Below are 24,574 nucleotides of genomic sequence, written 5' to 3'. Positions count from 1 at the left end.
GCGATATGAAAACGCAACAAACATATGCCTGAATATATTCTGTACTACAAAAAGCATCATCTTAAAATGTTCAACACATACACATCTCGATACTCCATACCCCCCGTGTTCAAATTTAATCAGCACAACAGACCGTAAAATTGACGTAATGGGTATAGAGTATCGAGAAAAATATATTCAGGCATATGTTTGTTGCGTTTTCTCGTCAGTATATATAAATCAAAGAAGTCTAAATTCATATCTTATTTTAATTTTATAGCTCTTTGATACACTACAATTTATGAGCTTTTAAGTGTCCATGGTTACTGCTCCACCTTCAAACATGTAAGCATAATACTATGACAATAAAATCTGGAAAGTAGATCCCTCGGAAGCACCGAGAACAAGACAAACAGTGAAAATTGCAGACTCGGTTTGATTGAGTCTGTTCATGAGCAGTAATGGAAAATGCGAAGGACCAGAAAATATAACAACACTGAGATAAGTCTGAAGTAATATCTGCTAAAGCAAGGGTGTCATTGGCAACCATTCAGCTTTTTGGAAAACAACAGCTCAAACAATATCTCCTAAAACAAAAATTTGTTAGAATGTATGTACAAATACACAAGCTAAACATGTACAATCAAAAAAGATTTTTATAGCTCTTTGATATAATACAATTTATGAGATCATTAAAGATCCATAATGTTTTTAATTTTTAGCTTTTCAAAGAGATGTTATGCGTAATAACATGGTTAAAAACACTATTTTTAATACGGCACAAAAACTGTTATAGTTAAGAGCCATAAAGGTAGATAATAAAATCAATAGATTCCAAAAACATTTTAGTATATTCAGCAATATTCAAACCTTTGACAATTGTTAAAGAAAGCAATTATCGGAAATAGGGTATAACAAGAAATTACTGTAGTTTATGTTCGCAACGGTAAATGCGGCAGCAGCATTTTATACAAAGGCGTTATGAGCGTTTTAAAGTCCATGGTTAGTGGTCCCCCTTCAAACACGTCAGCTAATACTATGACAAGTTTGAAGTATTATTTGCTAAAGCAGAGGTGTCATCAAACTGGGAAAATATAATTGACCCCATAACCCCACGTAATGATGTCAAGTGCTTTACCGACTGAGCTAACCAGGCTGTATTTATATTCCATATCCCCTTATTGTAAGTCCAATGTGGCTGGGGATCTGGTTACCTGACCTCTAGACCTGGAGTCTAGAGGTCCGGTATTTAATATGCATGTACTGTTATCTGTATAACTATAAGGTAATTAATGACGAGAGCAAACTTTTGAAAACTTTTTTAAAGATAAAATGTAGTCTCCTCTTTGTAAATACCAATCTCAGTATTTATATTGATTACAGGACCTCTAGACTGTCCTGTACCGGTTGTCTAGAGTTCCGGTAACCGGACCTCTAGAATCTGGATCTAGACGTCTGGTTACCGTACCCCTAACCACTGCCTAAGTCAAAACCATAACTAAAACGAAACAGGAAATGGCCATCGAACTTCAGCAGTACAAGAAATAATTCTTCCAATCATATGTAGAGAAATGCGGTAAAAAGCATTCTGTCAACAGAGGTTTGAGAGTCAAAGTCAGGACGAAATGACGAAATACATTTTTCAATTGCATAAAATTCTGGGAAAATATAATTAAAACTGACTGGTCGCCTCTCCACCGTGTTTAAGGTCTCTCCTCTCCCTCTCTCAAAATAGTAACAAGTCAATCAGTCAGTTATTCGTTAGCCTTTTATTGCGCAATGATAATTTATTCCAGTTCATTACCAGATGTTTCACTCAGACCTCGTCTTCCAACTTCCCTCATGAATGTCCAGATTTCCCTATATACATGTATTATCCGAATTCATGCTCGGTTTGATCGATAGGCAGTTCTGTAAAATCTGCCAATCTATTAAAAAACGTTGTCTCATATCATTATATGTTTATTAAATATGTATGTAGTAAACAAATGTTTTCCAGACGATAACTACATTTCAAAATTCAATCACCTTAGACAGCGCATCATGATCCGCCATTGTTGGTGTGTGCCAGGCGTTATATCAGTACACGCCGGGAACCAGGCTAAGTTAAACTACTTCATAATACAACGTGCTTTTTTCCAGGATATTTTATGCTTCATTAAAACAAGTAAATATATTTATTTGTAACTAAAGTTCATTCATGTTGTATTGTACATGTAATATAATAATGTACTTACATAGACAATATTGATTTTATTCATCCTCTACCTCTGATTCATTTGGAAAAGTTGGCATTTACATGCAGAGAACAGGTTTGTACTGGTACAGAATCCAGGAACACTGGTTAGGTTATCTGATCGCCGTTACATAACTGAAATACTGTTGAAAAATGGCGTTAAACCCAAAACAAACAAACAGTGACCTATATAAGGCCAAGACAATGTGTTTAATGTCTAAACATTTTACTGAGCGAAGGTGACAGTATGCACAGATATGTATGCATAGATGGTAATTAAATGCAGTTCAAACTATCACTTGAAGGGACTGTAAGAATATGTGGCAATTTATTCCATTATAAACTAGTATCAAAAAAGGACTATAAGAATATGACGTTATTCAATGCGCTATCAATTAGTACCTAAGAGGATCTTCTTAAATGTAGCATAACCAGTATTTAAGAGGACTGTTAGAATATTGTGACATTTTGGTCTACAGCCCATTTAAAATATACAAATGAAATAACAGGAGCAATAATACTTTATTAATATGAGCACCAGGCCAATCTGACTAAAGTACTTGATCTTCTAAACGAAGATCTGAGAACGACCCATTCACATTCGTCTTCTGTATATTTTGGATTTCCAATATTGCTATTTTTATTTTCGCAAATCTATTTTTGTTTGAACCAATCAGACAACTTGTTCGAATGTCAGAGTAAGAAAAATTTGCAGTTAATCCAGGGCTCGAACCCGGGAACTCTCGCTTACAGAGCAAGTGCTCTACCGACTGAGCTAACCGCCTATCTGATATCTTTCGACATAAAAATTGTTGATATCAAAAACCAAGGCTTTTTTAAGTTTGCAGAATGTTGTAAGTTAGCTTTTGATTGGCTAGCGGGAGGGCTGTCAGAACGAGGCCATCAATAGCTCGTTGTCAGATCCTATGCGTAGCGTAATAGGAGATGTACTTTAGTCAGATTGAGCACCAGGCAGTACTTAAATATGTTTTAGTTACATAATATTTATTGTCACCTGTTTTCACGACCTTTGTTCACTGATGACCAAATAGTAGCTGACTGGGTTACTGGCTGTCACAAATGTATACCCTCTGAAATAGCCAGGACCAGCAAAATGAACCAATCAGAACCCTGCATTAATCCAGGGAGTCCGGTAGGAATTTATTATTCCTGGAAGCAAAGCAGTTATATTGCAAGGGCAATGCCACAAAAAACAGATTTTCAATTACAGTAATGGCTATAAAGCAAAGTTGTCTTATTAAAAGGTCAATTACAGCATATTCCTGAAATACAAACACTACTTACAATACTTTCTTACTCTTATGAAAGGTTATTGGCAATTGAAAATTCCTAGTGGACAGGAATTTGAATCTTACCGCCTGGAAAACTTTAAAGGTCAAACAGGTGAATGATATTACACAAAATTACAAAATAACAGACAGTATAAAAGTGAAATTTTATACATTCCTAAGATAAAAATGAAACTTATGCATCCTTTACAAACAATAGGTAGTCGCTTATAGGCTTTTTCTGACTTATGATTAAGATTTAAATGCAGAAATCAAGGGAGACAAATCCGTAAGAACAATAATAAACTGCCAGAATTAGATTGGAGATATTCACATGAGAATGTCTACAAAAAGGTTATATTTTATGTCTGTATTTTGTATCCTATAGTTATTAATGTCCTATGAATGTCATTCTGCAAAATATACACAGTCTTTTTCCTATAATAAGTGTTTTTACTCAAGTAGACAGTAGTCTCAGGTCGGAATTCCTGACAGAGGTAAATGGTGTTTTCAATGTTTATTTCTAAAAAAATCTGAATGTAAATAGTGTTCCAGTAGTAACAGTATTGTAGATTATGGATTTGTCCTTGTTAAACTGTTAATAATTTCAATTCTAAATGTTTTTCTGTGAAGAATGATGGGGGTTGGCTGAAAGCATTTATGAAAGTCCGAGAAACCATACTTCCCTTAAACTCCCCCACTCAAAAGAAATTTAAACGTAGGTTAAATTTTATCTATTTGCCATCTGATTATGGTTATTCTGATCGCTACTGTTTCAGGATCCTGAGTGGTACTGAACTGATCTTTTGTAGATAAATGAAATAGCATCGATGCCAGCTCTCTGTCCTGATACTTAGTGACGTAGTTAACAAGAGCTTTGTAGTTCGGGAAACGACGTTTTGCTGATTTAGTTGGCTGATGCTCCAAAGGTGATCCAGGGAGGAGAAGGAAATTGTTTGTCATAGATTAAATCTGAACTGGTTGTTGGCATACCATCAGTTCCTTCATCTAGTTTCATTACAGCTGACACAAAGTTCAACGGGTTTGAGGGTCCTTAGATTTCCATTCCACTGATGGCCATCTAAGAGTGGCTTTAGTAATTTAACTGATACGTTTTACAGTATCTGAGACTTTTGATCAGTCCCTGGGTGCTGGACAAGTTAGTGGTATAGTCCCCCATTTCAATTGTTCAACTGCCTGTAAAGCTAGTTTTGAAACTTTACTGATCTTTCCAATTTCAGATTCAGTGACACACAAGTTCTTAGCGACAGCCTGGCTTGGTTCATAATATTCTGCACCAAGAATTCGTGTAGCATGTTTTAAGTACAGTTCTGGATCACACCATAAATGTCAGTCATCTTAGTTGGAGACTGATTAAGAAGAGCTATGAATAGATCACCATCATGTTTAAAAAGACATCTATTTTCACTTTTACTTAGATAGATAATATCTTCAGGTGGTTGACTCATTTCAAGTCTTGTTGGAGAATACTGGTTGTTTGATCCAACTGCGGACTGAGACGGACTGGCTAAAGATGAACAAGGTGGTAACATTCCAGATTTAGGTCTAGCAGGTGACAGTGGAGTAGTTGTACAAGCAGCACATGGAGAAAACATTGAATAAAATCTGAACGGTAGATCCCTCGGAAGCACCGAGAACAAGGCAAACAGTGAAAATTGCAGACTCGGTTTGATTGAGTCTGTTCATGAGCAGCAATGGAAAATGCAACACTGCCCACACCCACTAGCACCAGCTTAAGCAGTATTCAATTTCAAATCTAAATGAGTTGAAATCAATGATCCCGAAGGAACAAAAATGACTTGGTGGACTTGATAGAATTGTCGCACAGTTAGATTTGTAAAGGAGCTTGGTACATGAAATTGTATCTTGTATTGGTGTTCCTATGGCTTGGAGCCATCCTGTTTCCAACTGAGGTAAAGATTTCGTTGCATCTTTTAGACTTGGAATAATTGTTCTTACTGCAAGCATTGTCTGACAAGCTGAAGCACTATCCACTGGTGTAGGTTTTACATGTCTGACATAATCATAAGGATAAAGCGTCAAATAGAACCAATTTCCTTCAGAGAAAAAATTATCTGGCAATCCCAGGCTGACACTTGGATATTTTGCATTACTGTGTTTCTTAAGATCATTTATGCGACCAAGAGTAACCTGTTTTGGGCGGCATTATACACAGATCATAGAGCGATGCTTGTGTTTCGCTGCAGCATGGTTTTTCATCATCTTTTTTGAGCTGTTGTAGTTGCCACATGTCCAACACTGATAAGCCATATCTGTAAATATTGTTTAAGAATGTTGTCATATACACTTTCAATTGTTTATCGATAAAGAACAGCTTGATAATGAATATGTCTTCTTTCAGCTAAGTGTAATCATTAGAAGATAATATGGAAACGACTGTCAATGCTTTCAAAAGCCTCAAAGGTACTGTTTAAGTCAAACTGCACAAGTGAATAGCTTAGCAACTTTAAATTTCTGCTATATGATTCCAGCATAAACTTTGAGCAAGTTTCCAATAGCACAAATTGGCAGGCCAGACGTATTTTGCTAAATACCCATAGATACTTACACAAAGTACTGTGATAGGCATCAACATTTACAGCAATTTCAATATAACTTCCATAGACTTGTCAGTTATATACTGAATTAATCTTATTTATTTATTTGGGTTTTACGACGCACCAACACAGTATACGTTATACTGAATTAATGATGTCATACGAAGGCAATGTATTACTTAATGTCTGCATTATTTAAAACATTGAAATAATCACTAGTTCTAGTATATATCTATCAAGTATCAAATGATAGATATTTGTGTCTGGTGCTTCTAATTCATAACATCAAACTTAACTGTTTAATTATTTGTCAAATTGTAACAGCACAGTACTTGTTTATTTAATTATTCTGGATTTTCAGTCTTACCCAACTGGATAAGAAATTTCCATTATACTTCTGCAATTTGTCTACATGAAGTACCTTTCCTTTTGACTTGGCTGACTGTTGTATTACATGTGTTGTGTTATCCATTTTCTGCACGATAAGACAGGGACCTTTCCAATTAGAACTAAGCTTTGAAAATACATCAACTTCCCGAGTAGGGTTGTACAGCTATACTATGTTCTTTTCCTTAAATGTACGTTTATGAGACCTTTTGCTTTAATATTTTTTCCTATATCTTGCATTCTTTTTAAGTGTTTTCCTAGCTATCTGATGTGCTAAGACGAGGTTGTTCTGTAGTTGCTGAACATAGTTGTCGACTGTTAGGGGATCCTGATTTTCGGGTAACCCTTTCACTGCTGTCATGGGTAAGTTAATTTCTCTACCATTGACATTTTAGAAGGGGAGAGACCACATTTTGCACACAATGTGTATTGGCATAATATCTCGTTTCCTTTCGAAAACTGGCCAGATCCCATCATGGATTTTAAAGTTATGGCCCCTTAAAGGGCCAAAATTTGCTATTTTTGCGTGTAAACACGATAGAGACCATATTTTGTAATCAACTTTAATCAAACTTGCACACAACTTGTATTAGCGTACCATCTCGGTTCCTGTCAAAAATTGGCCAGATCCCACCATGGGTTTTAGAGTTAGAGCCTCTTTAAGGGCCAACATTTCCTATTTTGGCTTTTGCAGCCATATTGAGACTTCATTTATGGTTTGATTTGATACAAACTTGTAAAATATCTTTGACAACCATAAATCTTGGATATCATGATGAATCTGTCAGATCCAATCATAGGTTCCGGAGTTACGGCCCCTGATTGACCCCTGAAAGGGCCAAAAGTTGTTAATTTATATCTTTTGAACATGATAGAAAAGACATTTTATATTTGATTTTAACCACACTTACACACAAGTTAAGTCACAATAAGATCTCGGTTCCTTTCGAAACCGGCTAGAATCCGTCATGCTTGTTTACACTTAAGAAGCCATATTTGTTGATCCAATCTTAATGAAAATTGGTCAAAATATTTGTCTTCATGAAATCACCAGATAAAACATGTTTAAACTGTTATGGTTTGTTATTCAGGTGAGCGACCTAGGGCCATCTTAGCCCTCTTGTTTAAATAATAGACGGCAGTCAGTACTAGTCGGTGCACGCTCAGTTTTCCTCCTACAAAAAGATGAGGCTTCCTCTTAAATTCATGTAACTTACCCGATATACATCTCACAGGATTAAAACATATATCGTCGTTAACGTTGCGTTTCAAGTCTTTGACTTTACTTACGGTAAATTATTGACATAATTTTAAAAGTAACGCCGGTCGCACGCACTTTCAGAAATTGCGACGCGGCGCAGAAAGTATAAAATATTGTGTAGGTCGTTGTAACATTGACTCCTTCACAAACAAAATGAGAAATGGAAAATGCTGGAAATCAGGCAAATGTTAGCAGGACACTTGTCTTTTCGTGGCACAAACGTTTTATGGAAGGTTTGGCGGGTGATTCAAAGAAAGGGCTACATAATACTTCCTGCGTCGCGAACTTACCTGACGCTGCCATTTCTAAAAGTGCGTGCGACCGTTACTTTCAAAACTACGCCACTATTTTAACGTAAGTAAAGTCAAAGACTTGCAATGCAACATAATTATGCGCCATAAGTTGCTGTTAACGACAAAATAAATTTTAATCCTGTGAGATGAATATCGGATAAGTAACATGAATTTATAAGGAAGCCGCTTCTTTTTGTAGAAGGAAAACAGCGTGCGCCGACAAGCACTGACTGCCGTCCATTATTTAACAAATACTCAAATGATATCACAGATATTTAATTTTAAACTCTATAGTCCAGTCGAGTATACAGTATGTGAGTGGTATCTGTCTAAAACTCTTGCAAGGCGGTATCAACCGTGTCTCTTGGTGTGAGTGCCAGTGAAACATATTTTTATTGGTTGCCTTCAGTTAAACAGTTCTCAGTATTTTATAACGCGTCTTACTGTAGTATTTACCACAGAAGCTGTGTGCTGATACGCTAGCAATAGTGTTCAGTGCCACGAGGAAAAGTGCGGATAGTTATCGCTTAATTCTTCTTTGTGTTTATTTCATCAAAAGCGCTAGACATATACGAACGTTTGGTAACGGACTGTAGTATTTAATAACATGTTTTGGTTTGATTAAATTAAAAATGTCTCAATATTTTCTTTTAATAATCAGTTTAAGTATATAAGTGTATTGTGTAAAAATGTGTTTATGTTCTGACTTGAAAAAAACTAACAATTGTGCAACATTTTGAGACATAGACTTGCTGAACAATGTCTACCTTTGAATATTCCCATTTTCGCTCTGAGGCCGAGCTGCGTGCCGGTGTCCTTATTTGGCAGATAGTGTCACCAGTTTTAATTATTTTTGGAACAGTTGGTAATGTGCTATCAATCATTGTATTGTCAAAACGAAAGTTCAATCGATGGGCGTCAACAGTTTATCTACTCGGGCTAGCGGTCGCCGATTTGTTTGCGTTGTATGTAGGACTGATGAGACAATGGATAAAATACTTGTTTGACAGTGATATCAGGGCAGTTCATCCAGTTCTATGTAAGGTACACTGGTGGCTGATGTACACGTGCGCTGATGTGCCCGTTTGGATTTTGACGGCTATAACAATAGAAAGACTTATTTCTACCCTTTGTCCGTACAAAAGCAAGACAATCTGCACAAAACATCGTGCAAAGGTAATTCTTGCATTGATAGTGGTAGGTGCATTGTCAATTAATTCGCATTTGCTTTATGGTTTTGGCAAACTTGAGATTTCTGGTCCTAATGTGACCATAATTATTCCATGTGCACCCATGACGGATGAATACGATCACTTTTTCGGAAAGGTTTGGACGTGGATTGACCTGTGTAAATATTCTTTGCTCCCTTTTGCTTTGCTGAGTACAGGAAATATTTGCATAATATACAAACTGGCGTCAAGTAGTCGAAAAGTAAGAACTCAAGTAGCACCATCAACGTCTCAAACACAGGCGCCATCTGGGAATGAAAGAACATCTAATATGTCAGTTCTTCTTGTGTGTCTTAATTTTGTTTTCATAACATGTACAGCCCCTGTATGTATATATTTCATTGGAGAACCTTACTGGATTCCAAAAGATGTACCAAGGACTATTCAACTCCAAGATCCATGGTGGGCTATTGTCAACATGTTAATGTATATAAATAACTCTGCAAACTTTGTTCTTTATTGCTTGACAGGATCCCGATTTCGTGAATCTGTCCGAAAACTCTTCAGGTGTCATGATAAAACTAGCCGTGGTATACCTACAGTGGCAGGAAACACAACAATCAACACGAGATCAGTGGTTTTGTAAACATTTTAGAGACATGAAATGAGTAAATCAATGTAAAGTATATACAAACCTTACTTCATTACAAACTGTAATTTAATGTACAATTTTCCGTGTAATATTCTCCAAACTTAGCCAGTGTCAGAAATTTGTCAAAACAATAGTAAATGAAAAGTACACAGTTTAGGATGTTGAAAATCACTTCACAATCATAATTTGCTGCTCTGTGAACAGACAATTGCCAGAGATAAAATTATGAGAGCGTCTGAAACATTTTATCAAAAGTATGTTGGGCTCACCCATCAGTACGTTTTTGTGTTAAATTTAATCAATGACGTGACAATTTCAAGTGCTGCTACCGAAGCAAACTTTGAATTGGTATATTCTAGCTTTAACAGTAAACTGTAAAATCATTAACCTTTACCCTGCTAAATTTCTAAAATGGACTGGTCTATCATTCAATTTGGGCAGTTCCATTTATTAATAAAAGGGTGTTCACTGAAAAATTACTAACTGAATAGCGAACAGTGCAGACCATGATCAGACTACACGGACGTGCAGGCTGTTCTTGGTCTTCTCTGATCGCAAAGGCAGAATCACTTGCCGCCAGCAGGCTAAAGGTTAAGATTAAGACTTTAATCTTTATCATGTGTCAGATTATTCAAAAAGGATGTAAACTTACATCTAAATTGTCATTTTGTTATTTCAAAAGTCCATAAAATGTTAAGAATCACAGAAATTCATTGGAGTAATTGTGTGCGACCAAACCTAACTTCTCATTGCAAAATTTACTTTGACATGCATGTTTACTAGAAGATTATATAAATATATTCATCATTGCCTGCAGGTGAAATATAGATTGTATTGCTAAAACAACAACATTAAATTGCATGTTTATAACTGTTGTAGCAGTGGGGTAGTCAGTGCATAATGTCACTGTTAGATTTTATTCATCAGAAGAATATGTTTTTACATGAAAAAGATATCTTGATATAGCGTCATTAATATGGCACTTGTATATTCTGTTTAGTAAACAATGATAAAAATGGTGATTCAGTTTTCAATAATTCACATGAAGTGTAGGCCTATAAAATGCTTCAACTTCTAATTGATTGTTTCATAGGAATAACGTAAGACATTAAATCGCATCTCCGTTATTTTTCTATGATAAAGCTGCTGTAAGTTTTTGGAATTTCTTAAGTAATATTTGTTTCATAAAGTTAATGCGATATATCAATAATTCTGCTTGCACATGTCAAACATTGTCGCTTAAACGTTTTACTCTTCACCAATGAAGACTGAAACGTGATTTTATCGTGTTCCTGTAATATTACGTTAAAGTTGGTCTAATGGGGGACAAACACTTGTGAAATCATGAAATGCATATACAATGTACATACATAATTTTTTAAATATACCTGCATACTGACCACATCTTCGGTGACCATACAGACAAAATGTAGCGAATAAAGTGTAATAGATTGAAACTTGAGACTTATCCTGCACAGGGTAATCATTCTTTGGCGGTGAAAAAGTAAGTACAAAAGTTGAGTTCATTAAAGTTATTTTATTTTATTAACAGGATACAGATATAAGAAGCGAAAGACTTGCCCAACCTCTCAAAATCATCTTATAGTTCAAACATCTTTTTATCCAATGACAAACGAAGGATTTTCAAAAAAGTAACCAACTTATTTTCATATTATTTCATAACTGAAAAAATAGTCCACTTAATCATGAAGTAGTACAAATTTAATGAATATTAATTGTTCCGCCTACTATGGATTTCCTGCATTCAGGGACTGCGTTCAAGATGTAATGAACGGACCAAGTATCTAAATATCAAATTGCGTTTTTTTAACTTTTACCTTTTTGCACCTTTCACTCTTTGTATTATCTCCACGATTTTAATACAGCATGTTCATTAAATTCAAATGTAAACCGGAGGTCAATTACCTCTACTGGTCTAAAAATAAACCAGAATGCACTTACTTTTTAAGTTATGCATGTAGTTGCTAAAAAGTACTGTTAGATTATTACGAGGTAAACCTGCATATTATATTTTTATTGAATATGAATGTAGTATTGTGTTCTACAAACTATTCGATAAGTGAGTCGTCTACTATGTATTTAGAATTACATCCACATGACTATGTGTACAATGTTGGCCACACCTCCCAGGGCAATTCATTTTCAAATCTTAAACTTTCATCTCAAAGTCACCTTTGCAAAATTAAACAGAAACAGCTATTTTAATCAGATATTGTAAAAAGTCACTATGCACAAATGTGCAAATTAAAAAAATATGTTTCTACTGATTTACGGTAATTTCAAAGGAGGGTTCCCTGTGTGGTTTAGTTTACTTGAGACGGAAATGTCGCTGATTGATGAAAAAGGGGCGTTTTAACTATAAGTCGGTTATCGATACACTTATTGACATTCTAATGCATTAAGTTTGGCCTTCACTACGCTACGCTCCGTTTCGGCAAATATGATTGCATTAGAAAGTCAAAAAATGATCTATAACCTATACTTGTTTAACCATGATGAGAAGTGACCTAGGTTTAAAACATGTGTCAGTAAGAATGACCTGACACTTCTAACTATTGGAAATAACAAGTGCTTAATATATGGGAAAAGGCCTTGACACTATATCATAATATATTTACAGAAAATTATATAATTACATGGCATATTGTACAAAATATACGTATCGTGAAATGAAAGATTCTAAATAAAATACTAAGAAACAAAAAAGACAACGCAATGATGATGACGATAAGCCCACACAAACTAGCCAATGGAAGGAGAATGGAAGGAGAATGTAAAGTGTTAGGCAAGTCCAGCTACAGATAATCCGAGGCGAATCCGCATCAGATTTTCAACATAATCTATGCCAAATCTGATTTGGCATAGATTGTGTTTTTAATTAAAAAATAAACAATTAAGAATGCGTCAAAAGTTAAAAGAGCTGAATTTCACCAATCTTTCCCAAATCTGGTTTCCTATTCTATGCGCAGATTCTGTTCAACATTTAGATACTTACTCATATGAATTTTCTTGAAGATCAAAATTAGTTTTACCTACTTGATATTATTTTATCCACTTATCAATGCACTTTGTTTATATCAGTCGCATGCAAAACGAGTTATATTATGTTTCCTACCATTTAACGTTTTCATGTTTCTCGGTTGGAATTGTGGCTCAATAAATTTTGTTAAATATTAATCATATTTAGATGAAATATCGCTTTCATTTGTCTAATACAACCGCTAAAGCAAAATCATGTTTGTTTTGCAAAACATTTATAAGCATTTCAATTTAATCCTTATCTAGCCGACAAAAGGGTATGCAAATTATGAGACAAATCTCTATGTAATTAAATTTTGAGACGGACCTGTATATATAAAATCCAGATCAAATTTGATATCGGGTGAGATTGGACATAAACAGTTAGCATATTTATACATGTAGGATCGCAGTTAAGTTTGAGAATGAGCTGGATCTGACTATAATGTCTAGAGCTTTGTGACTTTGATTAACCTTCTTCATAACCTTAGTCAGGATGAAATATAGGCTATCTATATCATATTCATTTCAACTTATGCCTCCTTAAATGCTGTGAACATCACGCGTCCAATCTTCACACACCATTTGTCGAAGAAGTGAAATGTAAATGTGTAAGGGTAATGTTATATGTGTCTTGTCGAACTTTGCATAAGTTCGGAAAATATTCGCAAATATGCTATTTTGATTAAGCAATAAGTTGTAGTTTATTTAGGTTTTTGCTCTATTATTACAATATTAACATGATCCAGACTTGGTCTATGAATTCTTAACTGGATGTTTTAGCGTGATAAATTGAACTTGATCTAGTTTTCATGTTTGTTATATTACACCATTACGAACCTCTTTCGGTTTTGCAGTCGTCTATCAACGTGGCAATTTAATGCCACTTAATTTCGTTTTTTGAAAGTAATTCTTTAGATGAACATTAAGGTTATAGAAATATGCAACAGAGATAATATCAAAATATAATATTAACGATACAGATATAGAATTATTGCCGGTATACCATTTCAGAAAAGGAAGAGAAACTGGAGTGATATGAAACCAACTGAAGTCACCTTAGATTACATTTTACATTGTGAAGCAAAACAATTGGACACATAATATTTACTTTTGAACTTCACTAAAGATCACATGAAAATAATATTTCTGAATGTAAACCCGAGAACATATAGAAAGAGTTGTTATTTTCTTTTCATTCTAAATGTTGTTAGAATGTTTTCATCAACAAAGAAGTAAGCCTGGACCAACGACAATATATTGAAGTTAATTTAAAGTTATAATCAGCCTTTACTGAAAATATTAGTCTTCTTAATTCTGAAGCAGTAAACAAAAGTCCACCTAAAATTACTAACTTTCGTTGTACTTATTTCTTCTCTTGGCGAATGTGTGTTTTATTTATATAAGTGTGTGTGTTTTTAGGGGGAGGGGTCTTTCATAATCAAATTTTTGTGCACGTATTATTTTTGGACATATAGTAGAACAACCCGATTGAGACTGTTCGAGCGTGTTGTATGAAACGGTGTAACGCTATATCAATTGCTGATAAAATAAATAAATTTGAACAAACGAAACTTATTGTCAACTTAGTACTAAAGCAACAATTAGATACTTAATAAAACAACATAACTACCATCACGTAAAAATAGAAATCCAAAATCCTTTAACTGGAGCGATGCTCTTTTTTCAACGAGTTTCCTGTCATCAACTTCTACACTCATTTAAGGTGAGAGTAGTCAGACGATAAGATCAGATTTAAGACAATGGTAGAAAACAAGTAAGGTTTTAATGCTTTTATTTTGAGTTTATTCATGCATAAAAACAAAAGTTAGCGAAAATACTACGCCTTCAGAATTCAAATCCCAACAGACACACTGATATATTTCTCTAGTTCCAACCGGCTCAAAACGTATGGCCAGTGCTAAGTTTTGTTGGACGAAAGGACAGAAAATGGACCTGAAGAGAATATGTTTTAATGAAGCGATAGACAGTGACATGACACTCAAATTTATTCATCCGGGCGGGCGGGCGGGCTTCGTCCAAAGCATGTCCGCTCTCTAAGTTGAACAGTTTTCATCCGATCTGCACCAAACTTGTTGACAATGTTTGTGGGCATACTATTTCGGCCAAGTTTGACAACCACCTAAATCGCCCAAGGCACTCTTGGATTATGGCCCTTAAATTCTCGAAAAACTGTAAATTTAGCCTTGTCCGCTCTCTAAGTCAAACAGTGTTCATCCGATCTTCAAGAAACTTGCTGACAATGTTTGTGGGCATAATATCCCGGCCAAGTTCGATAACCACCGAAATCGCCCCGGGCACTATTGGATTATGGCCCTTGAGTTAGGCCAAGTTCGATGACGGGCGTATTTTGTGACAGTCTGGCACTCCTGTTCAACAGTATTTCAAAAAATTAATGTACAGGTATCAAACATTTTTTTATTGAATTTATTTCATATAGCAAAATATATTTAAAACTTGCCAGAGTCGTTTATTTAGTTTTATAAATATATTTTAACATTTCAAGGGTTTATTGTGTGTGTATAGATATATAATTTAATCCCGGTTTATCAGACGCATATATTTTAGTTATATTAAAAATTTTATCGAGAGGCCTAAATTTTGGCAGAGGATTAAAAGATTTGTGTTGAAAATCTAACAGTTAGAGTGAACGGTTTGCAAACTTATTCTCTCATAACTATTTCATGAAAGTATGTCGTTCTTTGTCTTTAAAACGCCTGTAACTCAGCTATACCAAGACCAATTTTTGTATTGACATTTCCAATTTACCAGGCTACTGAAAAGCCATCAAGTCCATAAAAAATACTGCTTGTGTCTGTGTCTTGTATCTTGTATCGTAATGGGTTTAACACTGCCCTGTATCACTAACACCGGCACTGTCCTCTATCACTAACACCGGCACTGCCCTCTATCACTAACACCGGCACTGCCCTCTATCACTAACACAGGCACTGCCCTCTATCATCTAATTTTCTGAAGCAAGGAAGAAAACCGAATAGCCTGCTCGAAAGAAATCCCAACAACAGCGTATGTATGGATGTGTAAATGATTAATATTTAACTTTTTTTGTTAGTTTTAACGTCGCACAGACACAATTAAAGGTCATATGTTTCCCTCACATGAAGAATCCAACGCCCCGAGTGAGGCTCGAACCCACATCGGTGAGCGGCAAGTGATTCAAAGTCAGAGACCCATGATATTGAATAAAGTATATAAAGTCAAACAATCGGGCAACAAGGACAAACTAAACAAATAAGGAAACAGAAAAACACCGTCTTGGGATGGTTTGGCAAAACCACCACCGAGGAGTTTAAACCGTTCAATAGTACAAACCAACATTTGCTCTTAACCTCCACCACCGAGGAGTTTAAACCCATCAATAGTACAAACCAACATTTGCTCTTAACCTCCACCACCGAGGAGTTTAAACCCATCAATAGTACAAACCAACATTTGCTCTTAACCTCCACCACCGCGGAGTTCAAACCCATCAATAGTACAAACCAACATTTGCTCTTTACCTCCACCACCGAGGAGTTTAAACCCATCAATAGTACAAACCAACATTTGCTCTTTACCTCCACCACCGAGGAGTTTAAACCCATCAATGCTCTTAACCTCCACCACCGAGGAGTTTAAACATATCAATGGTACAAACCAACATTTGCTCTTAACGTCCACCACCGAGGAGTTTAAACCCATCAATGGTACAAACCAACATTTGCTCTTAACCTCTGCCTTCTTTAAAGTTTCAAGACAGTTGTACCCGTCATGTATATTCCATACACAGGTAAATGAACAAAACGCACGACAGGAAAAACTGTTCTAGTAAAATGATTATTAAAATATAGCATGAGGAATCATATATGCCTTGTTAGCAACAAGAGAATGTCAAGAAGGGTTCGCCGACACAGGCAAGAAGAAAAGTATAAAAGCAGTTCTATCAAAATTGTGATGCAAATTACACTAGCTAAACACCACAAAGCCCTCTATTATCTAAACCAGTATTTACATGTATAAAAGTACTGAAGCGTTATATACTGTTGATTTTTAATTATTCATTATCTGTCTGCTTTGTCGAAGCAAAAGCATCAAGTTATAAAAGTTTGAGCTGTTTTGCATCTCTTTTATTCATCATTTATTTATGTGTAATAAGGTGACATCATTAGATATTTCATAACATACCATATGTGGGCTGACCGTCACTAAGTTTTATGAATTTTATACACGTATCGTGTTTCCTACCATATAAAAGCTTATCAAAGTATATGGTTTCAAATGTAATTTTCTGAGAAAATTACCTATCCACACCAATGCTGAAAACATCCAATAGGTTAATGGTTTTATTGAAGGATGGTGATGTTGTTGAAAGGAACTTAATTGAAATAGCTTTCTCACACGATACTGACTATGTCTAACAGGAAGAATATCTTTTTATGATCTCTTTATGTTTTTGTTTTTGTTTGGTACTCTATCTACAAAGACAGCGAGTACATAGGTTGTTTGGTTCTTTCAATATGCATTTTATATGAATTAAGAAAAGCTCTTTTCATGTTTTACATTCCATGTCTTCTGTTGCTATTGAGCATATAAGGGATTCACCTGGCAGGGATAAATCCTGTGATTTTGGAACAAGAAAGTTGGGTGCACACAATAAACTGGTTTTAACCTCCCAAGTGGCCACCCCTCTAATTATTCGATTTGTCCATGTTGTGTGTGTGTGTATTTTGCATTTCTGTCAATGTGAGCGCATATTTCAGTTTGTGTTTTAAGGAGGCAATGTTCTGCTTGGATATATTTATCCTTGTTTTATGATAAAAATTAGTTAATACAAGACAAATAAATACTAAATGTTTACACTAAGAAATTTTGGAAGTTTCATTTGAACCCCGGTCTTTTGGCAGCAAATTCATTGCATAGGCATGACCGGTGAAACAAGTCCATGAATCCGGTTTACTATACATTTTAAATGAAATTGAAATAAATTTTATTGCTTTTACTAAAACCTGTTTTCTAATTTTCCTAATTTTGAATTATAGTGTATATCAGGCTAACATTTATATTTCAGTAGTTGCATCAGTTATGTTTACAAATGTCATTGCAAGCTCTATGAATAAATTTTAGTTTTAATATTAAAGATGAGGTTTTCCACCACCGAGTTAAACTGTGATGATTGCCGTTAAGAGCACGCAGAACGTAATTTCGAATGTAGTATTTTTCTGCACTAGCTTAATACAATAATGTGTGTATGGTATTGTTTAATCAGCCTCCTTTGTGTGGGTGAATAACGCTTTCTGAAATTGTAATAGATGTTTTTTGTTTTCTTTTGTTTTCGTTTTAGTTGGGTTTATAGTCACATAGATTAAACTTATGACATATATCGACTTTTCCAGCTTTTGAGGGTGGAGGAAGACACATGTGCCCCTCGGGGCATTATTTCAGGTATGGGCTATGATGGGCTGGAAATTTTACTCCCTTTTATTATCTCTGTCTTTTGTTGTCATTAAGGCTATGATTAGTTTTGTCACGACTGTTTAAATGGTTATAAGGCATTTCCAAAATCTATAATCTTTTATACTTTTCAAATATCATAAATAAATTAACAAAACTTTGAAAAGTTTAGCGAATAAACTTTCATAAATCGCGTTCTATCATCACAATAAATTGTTTTCGTAATTTAAGCTAGTTATGGAAAGACAATAGAATTTACAAAAAAAGGCTGATATTACTGAACTATCATGGTACTTTTCGTGGTTGAATTGAGGATCTTCTTACAGATTTGTTTAATTTTTATAGTACACAATGTGACGAATCCTTAACCAATAAAAGCGCCAAAGAAAATAGCCCAATGTACTTTAAGAATATATCCTTATTGTTTGTTTTCTTTACCTTAAACAGAAATCATCAGTGGAACCATTTAATGTAGAAGCACGCATACATATAGCATAAATTGCTCTAACGCTAAAACCATCATTTAGTTAGAGAAATATACCTGAAAGGTGACACTCCCATTAAGTAATAATTGTGACAGAATGTCTACTTCCAATTATTCACATTTAAGCTCCGAGCCCGTGCCAGTGGCATTACCATCAATAGTAATTATTTCAGGAACAGTTTGAAATGTGCTATCAATCATTGTACTGTCCAAATGGAGAGCCAATCGATGGACGCGTAGTATTTATTTACGCGGACCAGTTGTCGCCGGTTTTTGTGTTTTGAACATAGGACTGCTGCAACAATAGATGAAACATTTGTTGGACAGCGCTATCCGGTCGGCTCATCTAGTTCTATATACTAATGTGCACGTTTGGATTCTGACAGTTATAATAATAGAATGTCTTGTTGTTTCTCTCTCTGTACGTTCAAACAGGTAATTTACAAATAAATTTGTGTAAAAGTTATACTTGCATTGCTTCTGACAGAAATTCAAATTTCACCATAAATTTCACAAACATAGACATCGTCTTAAACTCCTGTGCCGCATTAATAAACATGAATAAGTAAATATGTATAGTAAACTGTAAAAAGTTTCTAACAGTCGAATTAAAAACCTAATTCATTTCATCAAGCTAAATAAGCATAATTTCAGTTATGTGTAGAATGTTAGGTCACTGCTTATTATTTCCATAGAACTTGGTTAATTAAAATCACAAAGAACTTAAAGAGACCCCAGTTTTGTATTCAATGATATTTTTTTTCTTTTTTTTTTTTTTTTTTTTTTTTGTTGGATTTAATGTCCCAATGACAAAATTATAGGTCATACAATGACTTTAAAACTTCTGATTGTGATGGAAAACTACCACTCGGGCATTATTTCAAGCAAGTAGGCACCTGATAGAACCAGCTGGGTTGCTTTCTCACAGGAAAAATGCAATACCCCAAGTTAGGTTTCAAACACAGAGGTGAGTGAGGGCAAGTGATTACACATCAGGTGTGGGAAGCCAAAATGCTACCAAACAAATAAATGATGCACTCTGTATAGACAGACAGTACTGTAGAATTGTGTTTTCTGTCAGCACGTTTTATGAGATACACAAAAGGAAATGTGAATATGTATATTATGTGTGCAAATTCCAAAAACATGCCTGATAGAAAAAACAACTTACAAAATCTAAATGTTGCATTACTATTTCAGAAATGTACACAAACTAAAAGATTTTAAAAACAGATAGTACCATAAGTTCTGGTATTTGTCTTAGGAGTTTGCATTAAATATCTATTATTATCATACACTGATGAAAATATGGTCACTTTGAATAACAGATAATATTGTTAAGTAATGTAATTGAAAACAAAACACCTACTTTTAATACTGCCTAACATTATGTCAAATTAAGGAGTTCCGTTTCTCAACTGAAACCATAAAAACTAAACATGGACGCTCCTTGATTGATCCTCATGAGCTTCGTAAATTGTCTGAATTGGATTCTCGTTAAAACGACTTTTAATAATCTGGCTACGCATGAAGCACTTAGTCCATTTTAAAAAAGAATAATAATATTAGAATATCTAAATCTTTATATTTCTTTTTTACTATAAAAACTAAACATGGTCGCTCCTTAATTGATCCTCATGAGCTTCGTAAATTATCTGAATGGATACTTTTAATTATCTGGCTACACATGAAGCACTTAGTCAAATTTTAATAAGAATAATAATATTAAAATATCTAAATCTTTATATTTCTTTTTTACTACGAGAAATGGAAGCAAGCTAACTTAAGGCCGGGTGTTTTATCCAAATAATCGAATGTGTAAAGTAAAAAAAATTATGTGTTTTATCTTTACAATGTAGGAGACAACTTTAATACTTTCATAAACTTTTTGTTGACAATTAAAGATCTGAATTAGGTTATTAAACAATTAAACTGCCACCATCTAAGCATAAAATTGATAATTTTAGTTTAAACTCGGTTTATTTGGAAGGATATTGTTCCCTGCTTTCTTTTAATAGCACCGTTCTCCTATAATTGTACAGACATAGTCAAATTACGTGAGGACATTTTAGTCAAATTGGAGTCTGACGGTACGATACAATTAACGACAGCGGTAGACCACAAACATGAACTTATTTTTATCTCAAAACAAGTCAAATACACATATTTTCATTTAACAAAACAAACGTTCTTGAGAGTCTTTCGATCAAATGGATCCTGTCAGCCTGTTATCAATTCAGAACAGCGTTTTTCCATTAACGAGAAGAATTAAGACAGCGGTACATCACCAGTTTATCGTAATGATGTGTTAATGATGAGCTGATGACCTTATCTGGGTATATCCCATACACAGGTACCCTGAAACTTTGCATCTAGAATGTAATAGTAGATCAAGAAATGGTATTTATCTGATGTTATTTCATATAAACTAGAGGCCATGATGGCATTAAGTTGCGTAACTTAATCATTTGAGAAAGGTCAATGTGACAATTATGTTTCTAAATAAGGTTTGTTGAATTGCTTAAAAATCTATTTTCATACCACATACAAGACGAATGTCCGCACACTTCATCCAGGAAATAATTTTGGTTTTAATCTTGAGATGTTATAACCCCATTATAATTTTCATGTTCTTTGCAAAAACAAATACTGTTTTGTTTTCATTTAATTGCAACAGTTGAAAGTTACCTAAAACTACGAGATTCCGTGTAGACCAGCTTATCAAAATAGTAAATCTTAACTTAATATCAAATTTTATTTCAAACAGATCAAACGATTTCCGATAATCATCACGTGATATGCAACTTGAAAAATTTATGGAATGAGTGCATGTTACATACATGTATTTAGTTGTGTTGAGAGGTAATGGAATATACAACTGCCTTCACGCCCCGTATGAGGGCAAAGACGGAATTCTATTACAGTAACATTAAAGCAAGCAAATCATCTCCAGTCCATAGGGAACATGGGGAACATCAAAAGGGAAGCAAATAAAAGGAAATTCTTTATTCAAAATGTCAGCCATTTTAAATGGACTAATTGTATCTATTGCAAAACTATCATATTGTGACGGCTTTCACTCACTTTAATGCCAAATTAAGATTTGTTCATATGGAAGAGGTATAGCTCTTCAAATGATTATAGCTATAACAGAAAAATCCTGATACTGCTGATATGTTACAGAAGATTTTACAGTTCATTTTTATCAAAATAACTACATAACATATGGAACATGTACAAATATATATGAGCTACCACTGTTCAAATATTCATTATATAAAACAAAGCAAATTATATCTATTTAAATGTTACATATACAAATCTACGACACCGTCATTCTCAAACTGACCACCTAAGATAGGTTCACAAACATATATATGGATCAGATTGAGCTGTCAAAATTGTCATTGCTGCAATAGATGTTATCTGATTTTTCGTTTAAAGTAATTCCATTGAAAACAATTTTATAAACTATATCTTTAAAAAGCATTTCTTTTGTTTTAATCAAGATTGTGCCATATTCAAAATGCAAATAGTAAACATGAAGTCATTGGGCCAAAGACGTAAAACCGTCAAAGGATAATCGTTGTTGGGCCACTGTAGGGCCTCTATGTTTTTCGTTAATGACATATATAATTGCACAGATCGGTCATTCCCTCCTACATTATGAGTGATATTTAAATATCATGATAGTCACAAACACATCTATTTCACGAAACATGTTTTACCAAAAGTATGCCATGTTTCACTAACCATGCTGTACGTTTCTATTTGTGATGTGCTAAGAGCAAATGTGCGTCAGAAATTAAATCAGCTTAGAAAATATAAAACATATAAACCGAAAGCTTCGGTTAAGAATATAATCTGACCTGCCATCAAATATTAAAACACAACGCATCAAAAATGCAAAAGCCATAGGCGTGAAGCCGCCTCGGTACACTGACACCCTTACATTGTCCTTGCCCTTAACGTTCAATATGATCTTGTATATGTCATAGTGTATGTTTCATTTCAAATTGTACTGTTGTAGAAAATAACTGAGTAAGTGCTTTTCAATGCCAATATACATGATTTAGATATTAGCAAGGAAGACTAACATATCAGTTATGTAACTGAAAAAGCGAGCGTTCAAACCTAAGTAACATGTGTATGATTCTTAGATATACTCTAGTTGTTTCCTTTTGCTGATAGTCGAAAAAGATTCTGTCTTCGCACATATTGTACAAAATCCACAGTCATTTTTCAATATCTTAACTTTGTTTAATGCAAAATTCATAAACATCTCAGTGATGTTGAAAGAGGCATCATTGCTTTATTGTAGTTTTTCAACAACCGACAATTCAGTAAAGCATCATGGTTTAGTCCAATAACATTATAGAGCTCATATAATCTTCACTGAACATGGTCCAACCGAGTGTGCTATTACTTTGCTTAGTTGCATTCTATGCTTTAAAAAGATCTTCTACAGATTTTATTAACTATCACAACAGCAATTGTTCAGTGCCATTTGGCAGCTGTACAAAGACTCCCCGCACTTGGATTAAGTGTTGTGATGGTGGTGTGGGGGGAGGGGAGCGCGAGGGTAGTGTACTTTCCATTACCTCTCATGAGCATGCACAGTCAGCCAGTGTCTGTATTATTTTCCTTGGCTGTACGCACTTGTGCCATCGTTGGTGTGTTTTCAATGTTGCTAATTCTCCAAGTTGGACAACTTTAAAGACAGTATATTACATTTTAGGGAACCTTTACCCACTTAAAGTCAAAAACATACAAGGTAGCATTCTTTGATATCTGCAACAGAGGATAACTATTAGTTCACCAGACCTTTCAGACTGGAACATTGATTTGTTCGATTTAGTGAGAAACAGCGTGTAATTAATGTATGTTACATTTGTATGCACATTCTAACCTGATTGAAAAATATCATAGCTTCTCATGAAAATTTAAAGAATTCCGCATTTGTCATATACCAGAATAATTAAAATATGTATTATTTTTGTTTGGCATAAGACAGAAAGCGACATCCGGTTTTAAACGGTCCCAAAATGAACGTGTTTTGGCTGAAGTTGGTGGACTTTTGACTAATGTCTAGGTTACAAAGTCGACAAACAGGGTGAGACTTCTTTGCAAAAGAGCATCGGTGAATGCTAGTATTTCAAGTACCTATATTGTTACGGATAACTTGATAATCACTTGCACATTCTCAGTTCTCTCCTTTTCCGTGGCTCCTTGCTTATCTAGTCACTACTTTAATGCATTTTCAGGACCTTTTCATAGTTGGTTGCATAAAAATAGGAGAGTTTAATTAATATTAACGAGAAGCTGCTATATTATGATATATTACCAACATAACACAAAGTCTGAACTTGTAATACGTTTTACATCAGCACAAACACGACAGAGTCCCTAATGTATCCATTCATCTTTTATTTGTGTATCATATGTACACGGTATCGGCGTACATGTATGCATTGCCATATGGATTAGAGCATATTATAAGAATGTGGCTTTGCTAGTGACATTCGTCCTTGTTTTTTTATTTAACGTTTAATAAAAGATGAGCAATTCTATTAAAGGATTATAATAAGTAAAGCTTTTTCAGACAGAGAGCGTCAGTAATAAACGTTTAACCTTAGGCCATACCAAATAGATGTGTCGTTCGTCGGAACTACCGCATCAATAATTTTATTCACGAGAAAAAAAATTTACCCGCCCGCACGTACATTAAAAATCT

The 24,574-nt window shown here is 34.6% G+C and overlaps 1 protein-coding gene across 1 annotated transcript; it reads left to right on the top strand.

Annotated features, from left to right (window-relative positions):
- Positions 1–8,783: 8,783 nt before the first annotated feature.
- Positions 8,784–10,220, top strand: LOC123562343 (thyrotropin-releasing hormone receptor-like). The gene has a single exon (XM_045354984.2). The coding sequence runs from the start codon at positions 8,784–8,786 to the stop codon at positions 9,837–9,839; it is 1,056 nt and encodes a 351-aa protein (XP_045210919.1). The 3' UTR covers positions 9,840–10,220.
- The last annotated feature ends 14,354 nt before the right edge of the window (positions 10,221–24,574 follow it).

This window comes from Mercenaria mercenaria, chromosome 2 (assembly GCF_021730395.1).
Source record: "Mercenaria mercenaria strain notata chromosome 2, MADL_Memer_1, whole genome shotgun sequence".
In the NCBI taxonomy this organism is placed as follows: Eukaryota; Metazoa; Mollusca; class Bivalvia; order Venerida; family Veneridae; genus Mercenaria; species Mercenaria mercenaria.
The sequence above is the reverse complement of the archived record's forward strand: the minus strand, read 5'-3'. Positions and strand labels throughout refer to the sequence as shown.

Bases quoted from the DNA above. Each gene is read 5' to 3' on its own strand.
- LOC123562343 (XM_045354984.2), top strand. From the start codon at position 8,784: ATGTCTACCTTTGAATATTCCCATTTTCGCTCTGAGGCCGAGCTGCGT.